Source organism: Asterias amurensis, chromosome 22 (assembly GCF_032118995.1).
Source record: "Asterias amurensis chromosome 22, ASM3211899v1".
NCBI lineage: Eukaryota > Metazoa > Echinodermata > Asteroidea > Forcipulatida > Asteriidae > Asterias > Asterias amurensis.
In genome coordinates, this window is record NC_092669.1 from 6,388,778 (window position 1) to 6,401,091 (window position 12,314).

Here is a 12,314-nt window from a genome sequence, read left to right on the forward strand (position 1 = left end):
TCTCCTAAACCATAATACGAAAGAGTGAGTTTATTATACCAAATTGAAGCTTAGAACATAAGCTTAATTCTTATCGTAAAAAAATGTAAAATTGTTAACTAATAAGCCTTAATTAAGCTTGTGAATATTTAATTTGCAAACCAAGTTAAAACCATATCTCAAAAAGTAGACCGCCAATCCTGAAACTTTTTTCAGCTATACACTAGTCAGGTCCTGTTAATGTGATTTCCGACATAAAAATCTGGACGACGTCACCATGACGTCATGTATTGCACGTTTTGTGTCTGTGCACAAACACAATGGCTCTTGAAGTGTAAACAAACCCAGCTTTCGGAAACATAATTTATTCGATTAAAATTAAATTACATGTTGTACACTTCCCAAAACTGCTTTAGATTAAGATATATTTTATTGATGGTCATTTTAAAAGCATCAGAACTTATAGAAACTATTTTAAAAAACCTGTTTTTCCGGGGAAGATTTTTCAAAGATCATGGGTACGGCGTAAAACTTGATTTGAGTAGTCAAAATTGTAAATTGTTGACTTGACCAAGTCCTTATCCCATTTTCGACCGGTGTTATTGCGTTTTTTTGTTCAATATACAAAGAGGTCTTACGGTCACCGACTAGCACAAGTCTAAACTTGTTCCCAAAATTTGACAAGCCTGAGCATGGTGCGTCGTGGACCGGGTTCATTTCAGGCGACGAGCGTGGTCGACGAAAATAGACCGCCCGGGATTTGGAATTATTTACGGGTAAAGTCACCTTGTTCGCGCCGGGGACCATTTGCCTAAACTAATTCCAATATTTCGCGTTACGTTCGGAAATTAGACCATGATAAACAAAAACTCTTTGACAGGAATACAAAAGCAGAGATTTTATTATGGTGACGTTAATTGGTGGTTGAGTGGCTCAGTTTTATAGAGCTGCTTATAATAAACAGGGAAAACACTTTGCTTTACAAAAATTGCAGAAATTGAGCAGAACATCTGGATTCACAACTTGAACATGAGGCATGGTTAAGCTGCTTTTGTGTTTAAAAAGCTATAATGTAGTTCGGTCCTGGGCCAATGGCTTTTAAAGGAAAAAATCGCAGCGCTTACGTAATCAGGGAACTGTGCTTACGCTAAGCGTGTTTTGCAGCTTAGCAGGGAATGTGTTCTTCACGTCACAATTCGCATACAAAATTTTGCTACAGTTGACTAATTGTGCTCAACTCGATCCTGCGAAACTTTCACTGCGAAAACAGTGACTTAAAATTTTGATTTGCATTCGCAGGAAAAACTGTGCTTTACTTGAGACAAAAGTAGGCAGGGGCGACTAGTGTGCTTAGTGTTAAAGTCGCGACTACAAATTCTTATTTGAGTCGCGACTACTAATTTTCTCTACTCCCGTTATAATCGTGTCCACACATCGACTACAAAATTTGTCCCGACTACCTGTTTGGTGAACCAGTTGTGTTGCTTAAATTAATATTGCCCTTGCGGCATAGCGGCACAAATCTTTAGAATCTGTACTTTATCTCGACAAGTGTCATAGTTAGGTTTGAAGTGCGACTAGTCGAGTAGTAAATTTCACTAGTCACACCCATTCGCAACATAATTAAAAATTTGTCCCGACTACCTGTTTGGTGAACCAGTTGTGTTGCTTACTACTATTCGCAACATAATTTATATTGCCCATGTTGCCCTTGCGGCATAGCGGCACAAGTCTTGAGAATCCGTACTATATCACGACAAGTGTTGTAGTCAGGTTTGAGGTGCGACTAGTCGAGTAGTAAAATTCACTAGTCACACCCATTCGCAACATAATTAATATTGCCTTTGCGGCACATAGCAGCACAAATCTTGACAATCTATATTTTATCTCGACAAGTGTCGTAGTCAGGTTTGAGGTGTGACTAGTCAAGTAGTAAAATTCACTAGTCACACCCATTCGCAACATAATTAATATTGCCTTTGCGGCACATAGCGGCACAAATCTTGCGGTCCGTATTTTATCTCGACAAGTGTCGTAGTCAGGTTTGAGGTGTGACTAGTCGAGTAATAAAATTCACTAGTCACACCCATTCGCAACATAATTAATATTGCCTTTGCGGCACATAGCGGCACAAATATTGACAATCCATATTTTATCTCGACAAGTGTCGTAGTCAGGTTTGAGGTGTGACTAGTCGAGTAGTAAAATTCACTAGTCACACCTATTCGCAACATAATTAATATTGCCTTTGCGGCACATAGCGGCACATTTAGCGGCACAAATATTGACAATCCGTATTTTATCTTGACAAGTGTCATAGTCAGGTTTGAGGTGCGACTAGTCGAGTAGTAAATTTCACTAGTCACACCCATTCGCAACATAATTAATATTGCCTTTGCGGCACATAGTGGCACAAATCTTGAGAATCTGAATTTTATCTCGACAAGTGTCGTAGTTAGGTTTGAGGTGTGACTAGTCGAGTCATGATGGGCATTTGCTTAATGAAAAAGATTCAGTGCTCTGCAGAAGAATTGAATTCTGCGCTTACGTCAAGTGAAATAGACTGCTTATAGCAGGGATTTCTTTTGTTTGTGTGCTTTTCTAAGCTCGCATATTTCACAGCTTAGCAGGGATATTTTTGCTTGTGCGCGGGGAAATTTATCATATGTAATCTTTGCTTTGAACTAATTGCACAGATATTTCAGCGCCTGCACAGTAATAGAATGGATACTTGTATAATAAATGGGCAGAGTTTGGTTGAAGCAGACAGAGCCATAAAACTGGGCCGTGTTCTGTAGGGGCAATTATTACTTGACATTTTATGACAGTTTTGGGCTCTGCGACGTACACATACAAATACAGAGTCAGATACAGACAGTACCGTGCAGAAATCGTGCAATTGAAATGTCTCATAAGCGCATCCTATCGGCAGGAGTAGGAAAATAAAGGAGTATCCTACAAATTAATTATGTGTTTTTAAACACGTCAAATAATATCAAATGGAAGCTTTAGGATGTTTAGCTTAATTCCTATCATAAAAGATATTAAAATTCTTTATTAATTAACCACCAGTGACCCTCATTTGCATGTTAATTAGGAAATCTTTGCAGCATCATATATTTCAAGAACTTCACGGCTGACATTTCAACTGTTTGTTCTTAAAGACTGCTTGGGGGTTGGAGATTAATTTGAAAAAACTGTGACCTCAAGTTGACCTCTACTTCCGCGTCAACCGGAAGTGTCACCATATCTCAAGAACTATACAGCAGATTTTCAAAATATTTTCAGTTTTAAACTCCTTAGGCATAAAATATTAACTTTTAAAAAACCGTGACCTCAAGTTGACCCCTACTTCCTGGTCAACCGGAAGTGGGACCATATCTCAAGAATTATTCAACAGATTATCAATTTTTGTTCAGTTATAGACTCCTTGGGCATTCACGATTAGTTTGAAACAACTTTGACCCCATGTTGACCTTTACTTCCGGGTCAACCGGAAGTGAGCCCATATCTAAAAAAGTAAAAAGCTAATGTTCAAACTTCAGTTATAGACTCTAAGGCAATAAATAATAGCTTTGGAAAACTGTGACCCCAAGTTGACACCAACTTCTGGGTCAACCGGAAGTGGGACTATATATCAAGATCTACACAACCGATTTTATAGAATCCTTGGCATTGCAGATTAATCTTTGGTAGCTGTAGGCCCATGTTGACCTTTACTAACGTGTCAACCGGGAAGTAAGACTTTATAACAAAAGCTACACAACTTTTTTCCTTGGGCAGTGAAGCACATAATCCAAGCAAAACAACACGGAACAGCTTCGTGTTTGTTCACAAACACTTAATGTCTAGTTATTCTTTGTTTCTCCCTAAATCCCATAGCGTTTGTACACGTTTTTGCGGCAGCCTAATCTCCTAAACCATAATACGAAAGAGTGAGTTTATTGTACCAAATTGAAGCTTAGAACATAAGCTTAATTCTTATCGTAAACAAATGCTAAAATTGTTAATTAATAAGCCTTAATTAAGCTTATGAATATTTAATTAGCAAACATAGTTAACACCATATCTCAAAATAACCGCCGATCCTGAAACTTGTTTCAGCTATACACTAGTCAGGTCCTGTTAATGTGATTTCCGACTTAACATTCTGGACGACGTCACCATGACGTCATGTATTGCACGCATTGTGTCTGTGCACAAACACAATGGCTCTTGAAGTGTAAACAAACCCAGCTTTCCAAAACATATTTTATTCGATTAAAATTAAATTACATGTTGTACACTTCCCGAAACTGCTTTAGATTAAGATATATTGTATTGATGGTCATTTAAAAAGCATCAGAACTTATAGAAACAGTGTAATTATTATAAAAAACCTGTATTTCCGAGGAAGTTTTTTTCTAATTTTTGTTCCCAAAATTGTACAAGCCTGAGCATGGTGCGTCGTGGACCGGGTTCATTTCAGGCGATGAGCGTGGACGACGAAAATAGACCGCCCGGGATTTGGAATTATTTACGGGTAAAGTCAACTTGTTCGCGCCGGGGACCATTTGCCTAAACTAATTCCAGTATTTCGCGTTACGTTCGGAAATTAGACCATGACAAACAAAAACTCTTTGACAGGAATACAAAAGCAGAGATTTTATTATGCTGACGTTAATTGGTGGTTGAGTGGCTCAGTTTTATAGAGCTGCTTATAATAAACAGGCAAAACATTTTGCTTTACAAAAATTGCAGAAATTGAGCAGAACACCTGGATTCACAACTTGGACATGAGGCATGGTTAAGCTGTTTTTTTTTTGTGTTTAAAAAGCTATTATGTAGTGTGGTCCTGGGCCAATGGCTTTTAAAAGAAAGAATCGCAGCGCTTACGTAATCAGGGAACTGTGCTTACGCTAAGCGTATTTTACAGCTTAGCAGGGAGTGTGTTCTTCACGTCACAATTCGCATCAAAAAGTTTGCTACAGTTGACTAATTGCTCAACTCCTGCGAAACTTTCACTGCGAAAACAGTGACTTAAAAATTTGATTTGCATTCGAAGGAAAACCCGTGTTTTACTTGTGACAAAAGTAGGCAGAAGTGACTACTGTGCTTTAGTGTTAAAGTCTCGACTACAAATTATTATTTGAGTTGCGACTACTGTTTTTCTCTACTCCCGGTATAATCGTGTCCACACATCGACTACAAGATTTGTCCCGACTACCTGTTTGGTGAACCAGTTGTGTTGCTTATTCGCAACATAATTAATATTGCCCTTGCGGCATAGCGGCACAAATCTTGAGAATCTATACTTTAAAGTAGATAATTATCTCGACAAGTGTCATAGTTAGGTTTGAAGTGCGACTAGTCGAGTAGTAGATTTCACTAGTCACACCCATTCGCAACATAATTAAAAATTTGTCCCGACTACCTGTTTGGTGAACCAGTTGTGTTGCTCACTACTATTCGCAACATAATTAATATTGCCCTTGCGGCATAGCGCCACAATACTTGAGAATCCGTACTTTATCTCGACAAGTGTCGTAGTTAGGTTTGAAGTGCGACTAGTCGAGTAGTAAATTTCACTAGTCACACCCATTCGCAACATAATTAATATTGCCCTCGCTGCACATAGCGGTACAAATCTTGAGAAATCGTATTTTATCTCGACAAGTGTCGTAGTCAGGTTTGAAGTGCGACTAGTCGAGTAGTAAAATTCACTAGTCACCCATTCGCAACATAATTAATATTGCCTTTGCGGCACATAACCGCACAAATCTTGAGAATCTGTATATGATCTCGACAAGTGTCGTAGTTAGGTTTGAGGTGCGACTAGTCGAGTCATGATGGGAACTTGCTTAATGAAAAAGATTCAGTGCTCTGCAGAAGCATTGAATTCTGCGCTTACGTCAAGCGAAATAGACTGCTTATAGCAGGGATTCCTTTTGTTTGTGTGCTTCCAAGCTCGCACATTATTTTCCAAACTTGCACATCACAGTAAGCGGAAAATGGTGATCGTAAGCGCAGATTTTGGTGGTCATGAGAACCATGTAATTTTGCCCTGAAAAGTAGGTTTGGTAAGGCCTGCACTTCAAACATGTAAAGTCAAAAAAGATAGTTAGTACATGAGGGGAAATCTTTGCTTTGAACTAATTGCACTGATATTCAGTGCCTGCACAGTAAGCGGAGAATGGTGGTTGTATAATAAATGGGCAGAGTTTGGTTGAAGCAGACAGAGCCATAAAACTGGGCCGTGTTATATAGGGGAAGTTAAGTTATAGCTTGACATTTTTTATAACAGTTTTGGTCTCTGGGACGTACACATACAGATACAGAGTCAGATACAGACATTACGGTGCGGACTCCTGCAATTGAAATGTCTCATAAGAGCGCCCCCTATCGACAGGAGTAGGAAAATAAAGGAGTAGCCTACAAATTAATTATGTGTTTTTAAACACGTAAAATAATATCAAATGGAAGCTTTAGGATGTTTAGCTTAATTCCTATCATAAAACATATTAAAATTATTTATTAATTAACCACCAGTGACCCTCATTTGCATATAAATTGGGAAATCTTTGCAGCATCATATCTCAAGAACTTCACGGCCGACTTTTCAACTGTTTGTTCTTAAAGACTCCTTGGGGGTTGGAGATTAATTTGAAAAAACTGTGACCTCAAGTTGACCTCTACTTCCGCGTCAACTGGAAGTGTCACCATATCTCAATAACTATGCAGCAGATTTTCAAAATATTTTCAGTTATAAACTCCTTAGGCATAAAATATTAAATTTAAAAAACCGTGACCTAAAGTTGACCCCTACTTCCTGGTCAACCGGAAGTGGGACCATATCTCAAGAACTATACAAAAACAGATTATCAGTTTTTGTTCAGTTATAGACTCCTTGGGCATTCAAGATTAGTTTGAAACAACTTTGACCCCATGTTGACCTTTATACACAAGGCCTGAAAGTCACTTGAAGGTGTTGGCAACAATCATTGTTTCTCCAGGGGTCATTGTAACGTACAGTAGGGCTGAAACAGGGTTACCCCTTCACAGTCCGTACGTACGGACGTATGCTTGGGTAATATCCTTCAGAAGCCTAACAGGAAGAGCAGACAGAAACACCTCCCCAACTTTACGAAACAATACTTAAGTTATTTTACGTGCATTACACAACACACGGGTCTGACGTTGTTCTGTCCCCTTCGAAAGACGAAGCTTAACAGTGCCTTGCTTAAGGGGACATTAAGTGTCACAACTTGGACTCGAACCCACACTCTGCTAACCAGAAACACAAGATTGTGAAATCGGTGCTCTTAAGGTTTTTATTATTTGTCATAGATCCTTCAGATGCTGGCTGTATGTTTACCAGTGACCAAAAAGATAGCGTAACTTTTGTACCGGATAAAGATATCTACCAACCCGGGGAACAAGTGGTGATCTCATGCCCAAGTGGATACAGAGTCAGTGGATCTATCGAACGGATTTGCAGATCGGATTTGACATGGTCGGGAGAAGCAACTATGTGCATTGCCGAAGGTATTCCTACAAAACAAAAACAAAATGTTGTAACACAGAGAATCTGTGTCACTATAAAAGTAATGTAAAATGAAACTCCAAACGCGTATCTTTGGGCTGAAATAATATACAGATGTTATCTTTAAAAACTGTAGGTGCGTTCGATTAGCTTCCCTGTGTCAACCCCGCGGTGCGCCCCTGATAAGAGCTAATCGAACGAGTCTCGTGGTGACGTCATGCACCCGAGGCCAGCCCCAAAGTGACCCACTCCACAAGCAGGGCACTTGGGGCTGACCCGGGTGAGCCCCTGGAATGACGTCACAGCTATTTGAAACGTAATGGGGCAGACCGACCCTGGAAACTATTGGTAATTGTCGAAGACCAGTCTTCTCATTCGGCGTATCTCAACATGCATAATACAACAAACCTGCGAAAATTTGAGATCAATTGGTCGTCGAAGTTGCGAGACAATAATAGCAGAAAAACACCATTGTCACACGAAGTTGTGTGCTTTCAGATGCTTGATTTCGGGACCTCAAAATCTAATTCTGAGGTCTCGAAATCAAATGTATGGAAAATTACTTCTTTCTCGAAAACTACGTTACTTCAGAGTGAGCCGTTTCTCACAATGTTTTATACTATCAACAGCTCTCCATTGTTTGTTACCGAGTAAGTTTTATGCTAAAAATTAGTTTGAGTAAAAAATTACCAGTAGTGTCCATCACTGCCTTCAAAAGATGGAGGTAGACTACAATAAATAGTGAAGAGAAGGCAGTGGATAGTTGGGAACGGGATCGGACTCCTAGTGCAAGATTTTTCACTGGGCTGGCTCACACTATGACCACGTTATGGGGAACGGTAACTACGTTAAGCTGCGACTAAAAATTTATAATTACTGACAATCAGCGTGCGTTGCCGTCAATTGTTGCAAACGAACCCGCTAGCGACTGCAGACGGACGAAATTCGATATTTGACTCCCATAAAAAGCCGACCGTGTTAGCCGACGAGGTAAAAGGCAAACCTCGCAATTTCGAGGCATATTTTGTATAATTATCTTGAAATCTTGCAGTGATTTGACTGAAATCTTTCAATGATTTAACTAAATTTTGCAATGATTTGACATAAATCTTGCAATGATTTGGCAGTAATCTTGCAGGGATTTGACTGAAATCTTGCCGTGATTTGACTGAAATCTTGCAGTGATTTGACTGAAATCTTGCAGTGATTTGGCAGAAATCTTGCAATGATTTAACTTGAATCTTGCAGTGATTTGACAGAAATCTTGCACTGATTTGACTGCAATCTTGATATCTTGCAGTGATTTGACTGAAATCTTTCAATGATTTAACTTAAATTTACACTGATTTGACAGAAATCTTGCAATGATTTAACTTAATTCTTGCACTGATTTGACTGCAATCTTGCAGTGATTTGAACAAAAACTTACAATAATTTGGCAGATATATTGTAGTGATATGACTGAAATATTGTAGTGATTTGAACGAACTCTTGCGATATTTGGCAGAAATCTTGCAGTGATTTGACTGAAATCTCGCAGTGATTTGACTGACATATTGCAGTGATTTAGCTGAAATCTTGCAGTGATTTGACTGAAATCTTGCAATGATTTGGCAGTAATCTTGCAATGATTTGGTAGTAATCTTGCAGTGATTTGACTGAAATCTTGCAGTGATTTGGCAGAAATCTTCCAATGATTTAACTTGAAACTTGCAGTGATTTGACAGAAATCTTGCACTGATTTGACTGCAATCTTGAAATCTTGCAGTGATTTGACTGAAATCTTTCACTGATTTTAACTTAAATTTTGCAGTGATTTGACAGAAATCTTGCAATGATTTAACTTAAATCTTGCAGTGGATTGACAGAAGTCTTGCACCGATTTGACTGCATTCTTGCAGTGATTTGAACAAAATCTTACAATAATTTGGCAGATATATTGTAGTGATATGACTGAAATATTGTAGTGATTTGAACGAACTCTTGCGATATTTGGCAGAAATCTTGCAGTGATTTGACTGAAATCTTGCAGTGGTGTTGAAAGAAATTTAAAGTGATTGGACTAAAATCTTGCAGTGATGTTACTGAATTCTTGCAGTGATTTGACTGAAATATTGCCCTAATGTGGCTGAAATCTTGCAGTGATTTGACATAAATCTTGCTATGATTTGACATAAATCTTGCTATGATTTAACTTGATTCTTGCAGTGATTTGACAGAAATCTTGCACTGATTTGATTGCAATCTTGAAATCTTGCAGTGATTTGACTGAAACCTTTCAATGATTTAACTTACATTTACAGTGATTTGACAGAAATCTTGCATTGGTTTAACTTAAATCTTGCAGTGATTTGACAGAAGTCTTGCACTGATTTTACAGAAGTCTTGCACTGATTTGACTGCAATCTTGCAGTGATTTGAACAAAATCTAACAATAATTTGGCAGATATATTGTAGTGATATGACTGAAATATTGTAGTGATTTGAACGTGGTCTTGCCATATTTGGCAGAATTCTTGCAATGATTTGACTGAAATCTCGCAGTGATTTGACTGACATATTGCAGTGATTTAGCTGAAATCTTGCAGTGATTTGACTGAAATCTTGCAATGATTTGGCAGTAATCTTGCAATGATTTGGCAGTAATCTTGCAGCGATTTGATTCAAATCTTGCAGTGATTCGGCTGAAATCTTGCAGTGATTTGACTGAAATCTTGCAGTGATTTGACTGAATTCCTGCAGTGATTTAGCTGAAATCTTGCAGGGATATAACTGAAATCTTGTCAGTGACTTGCAGGGATTTGACAAAACACACTTAGCCCGATGCTGCCTATCTAAGATAAAATTGCTGTTATAAATTGGTTTTCACTTTTTCAAAATAATGATTCATTTTATGATAACTAGAACCCGACTATTGTGAAAGTTCCCCGTGTGAGACTGGAGCGACATGTGTGGACATCATCAACGGGTTTGAATGTTTGTGTCCTCCCGGATCTGCAATATGTTCTCAAGGTATGTAAACGTTTGTATTATTATTTTTTTTCTTTTACTTTTTGTACAAGTCGCCAAACACACAAGGCCTACAAGTCACTTGAAGGTGTTGGCAACAATCATTGTTTCTCCAGGGGTCATTGCAACGTACAGTAGGGCTGAAACAGGGTTACCCCTTCACAGTCCGTACGTACGGATGTATGCTTGGGTAATATCCTTCAGAAGCCTAACAGGAAGAGCAGACAGAAACACCTCCCCAACTTTACGAAACAATAGTTAAGTTCTTTTACTTGCGTTCCACAACTCACGGGTCTGACGGTTTTCAGTGACTTGCTTAAGGGGACATTAAGTGTCACAACTTGGACTCGAACCCACACTCTGCTAACCAGAAACACAAGATTGTGAAATCGGTGCTCTTAAGGTTTTTTATTATTTGTCACAGATCCTTCAGATGCTGGCTGTATGTTTACCAGTGACCAAAAACTGAGCGTAACTATTGTACCGGATAAAGATATCTACCAACCCGGGGAACAAGTGGTGATCTCATGCCCAAGTGGATACAGAGTCAATGGATCTATCGAACGGATTTGCAGATCGGATTTGACATGGTCGGGAGAAGCAACTATGTGCATTGCCGAAGGTATTGCTACAATATACGAGTAATATGATATACTAGTACTATGATAATATTAGTGGCTAGCTTCTTAAGCAGCGCGCACTGCCGTCACCCAGTGACGCTCAATGCGCTTTAAAAACATTGGACACTATTGGTAATTGTCAAAGACCAGTCTTCTCACTTGGTGTATCTCAACATATGCAAACAATAACAAACCTGTGAAAATTTAAGCTCGATTGGTCGTCGAAATTGCGGAGTGATGAAAGAAAAACAAAATACCCTTGTTACACGAAGTTTTGTGCTTTCAAATGCTTGATTTCGAGACCTCAAAATCTAATTCTGAGGTCTCGAAATCAAATTCATCGAAAATTACGTGACTCCAGAGGGAGCCGTTTCTCACGATGTTTTATACTATCAACATCTCCCTATTACTAGTTACAACGTAAGGTTTTCTGCCAATAACTATTTTGAGTAATTACCAGTAGTGTCCAGTGCCTTTATAACATTCAGTATTTTCTCGCAATGTATGTATGACTACGTTTGATCTATGAGTAATACTCCTTTTATATAGAACGATGTCCATGTAATTTGTTTACTAGCTGCTTTGGTGCAATATGCTGCAAAAAAAAAGAAGAAAAAAAAGACAGGAACACCATGTTGAACCCCCTTCTCTGTGTTCGATAAGTGCTCAGGGTTCTTTTAGGTGAGCTACACAAAACAAGGACCAACGATTTTACGTCCCATCCGAAGGACGAATCACTAGTGTCTGGCTTAAGGACACATGTGTCACGACTTGGACGAGAACCAAAACGCTACTGATCGAACACCACAGATTCGATATTTGACTCCCATAAAAGGCCGACCGTGTTAGCCGACGAGGTAAAAGGCAAACCTCGCAATTTCGAGGCATATTTTGTGTAGATCTTTTACAACATCTTTCTAACCATATGCATTTTATAACAAACGGTCACAGAACGCTTTTCAAAGACCAACTCAACCGACCCAAGGCAACTTGTTCCTTTAAGGGATCCTATTTTGAAACAAACTTTCCAGTAACTTGTATTCCTACAGCAAAATTACCGGAAAAGTAAAAAGTCCTTCATGGTGGGTTTGTACACAACGACGGTTTTGGCTGAAATAATAAAGTATTTTTAAAATTGTTTACTTTATTATGTGTAGGTTTTTGGGCAAAATGTGGTTTATTGT

General features: G+C 38.7%; 1 protein-coding gene across 2 annotated transcripts in view; it reads left to right on the forward strand.

Moving 5' to 3' along the window:
* LOC139953820 (low-density lipoprotein receptor-like) overlaps window positions 1–12,314 on the forward strand; it is a 48,276-nt gene that overhangs the window by 21,489 nt on the left and 14,473 nt on the right. Inside the window, exons 8-10 of one of the 2 annotated variants that reach the window (XM_071953390.1) lie at window positions 7,306–7,503; window positions 10,406–10,513; window positions 10,935–11,132. In XM_071953390.1, coding sequence (XP_071809491.1) covers window positions 7,306–7,503; window positions 10,406–10,513; window positions 10,935–11,132 — 504 coding nt within the window. The remainder of the gene's footprint in view (window positions 1–7,305; window positions 7,504–10,405; window positions 10,514–10,934; window positions 11,133–12,314) is intronic. The other variant, XM_071953391.1, reaches the window with a different exon arrangement.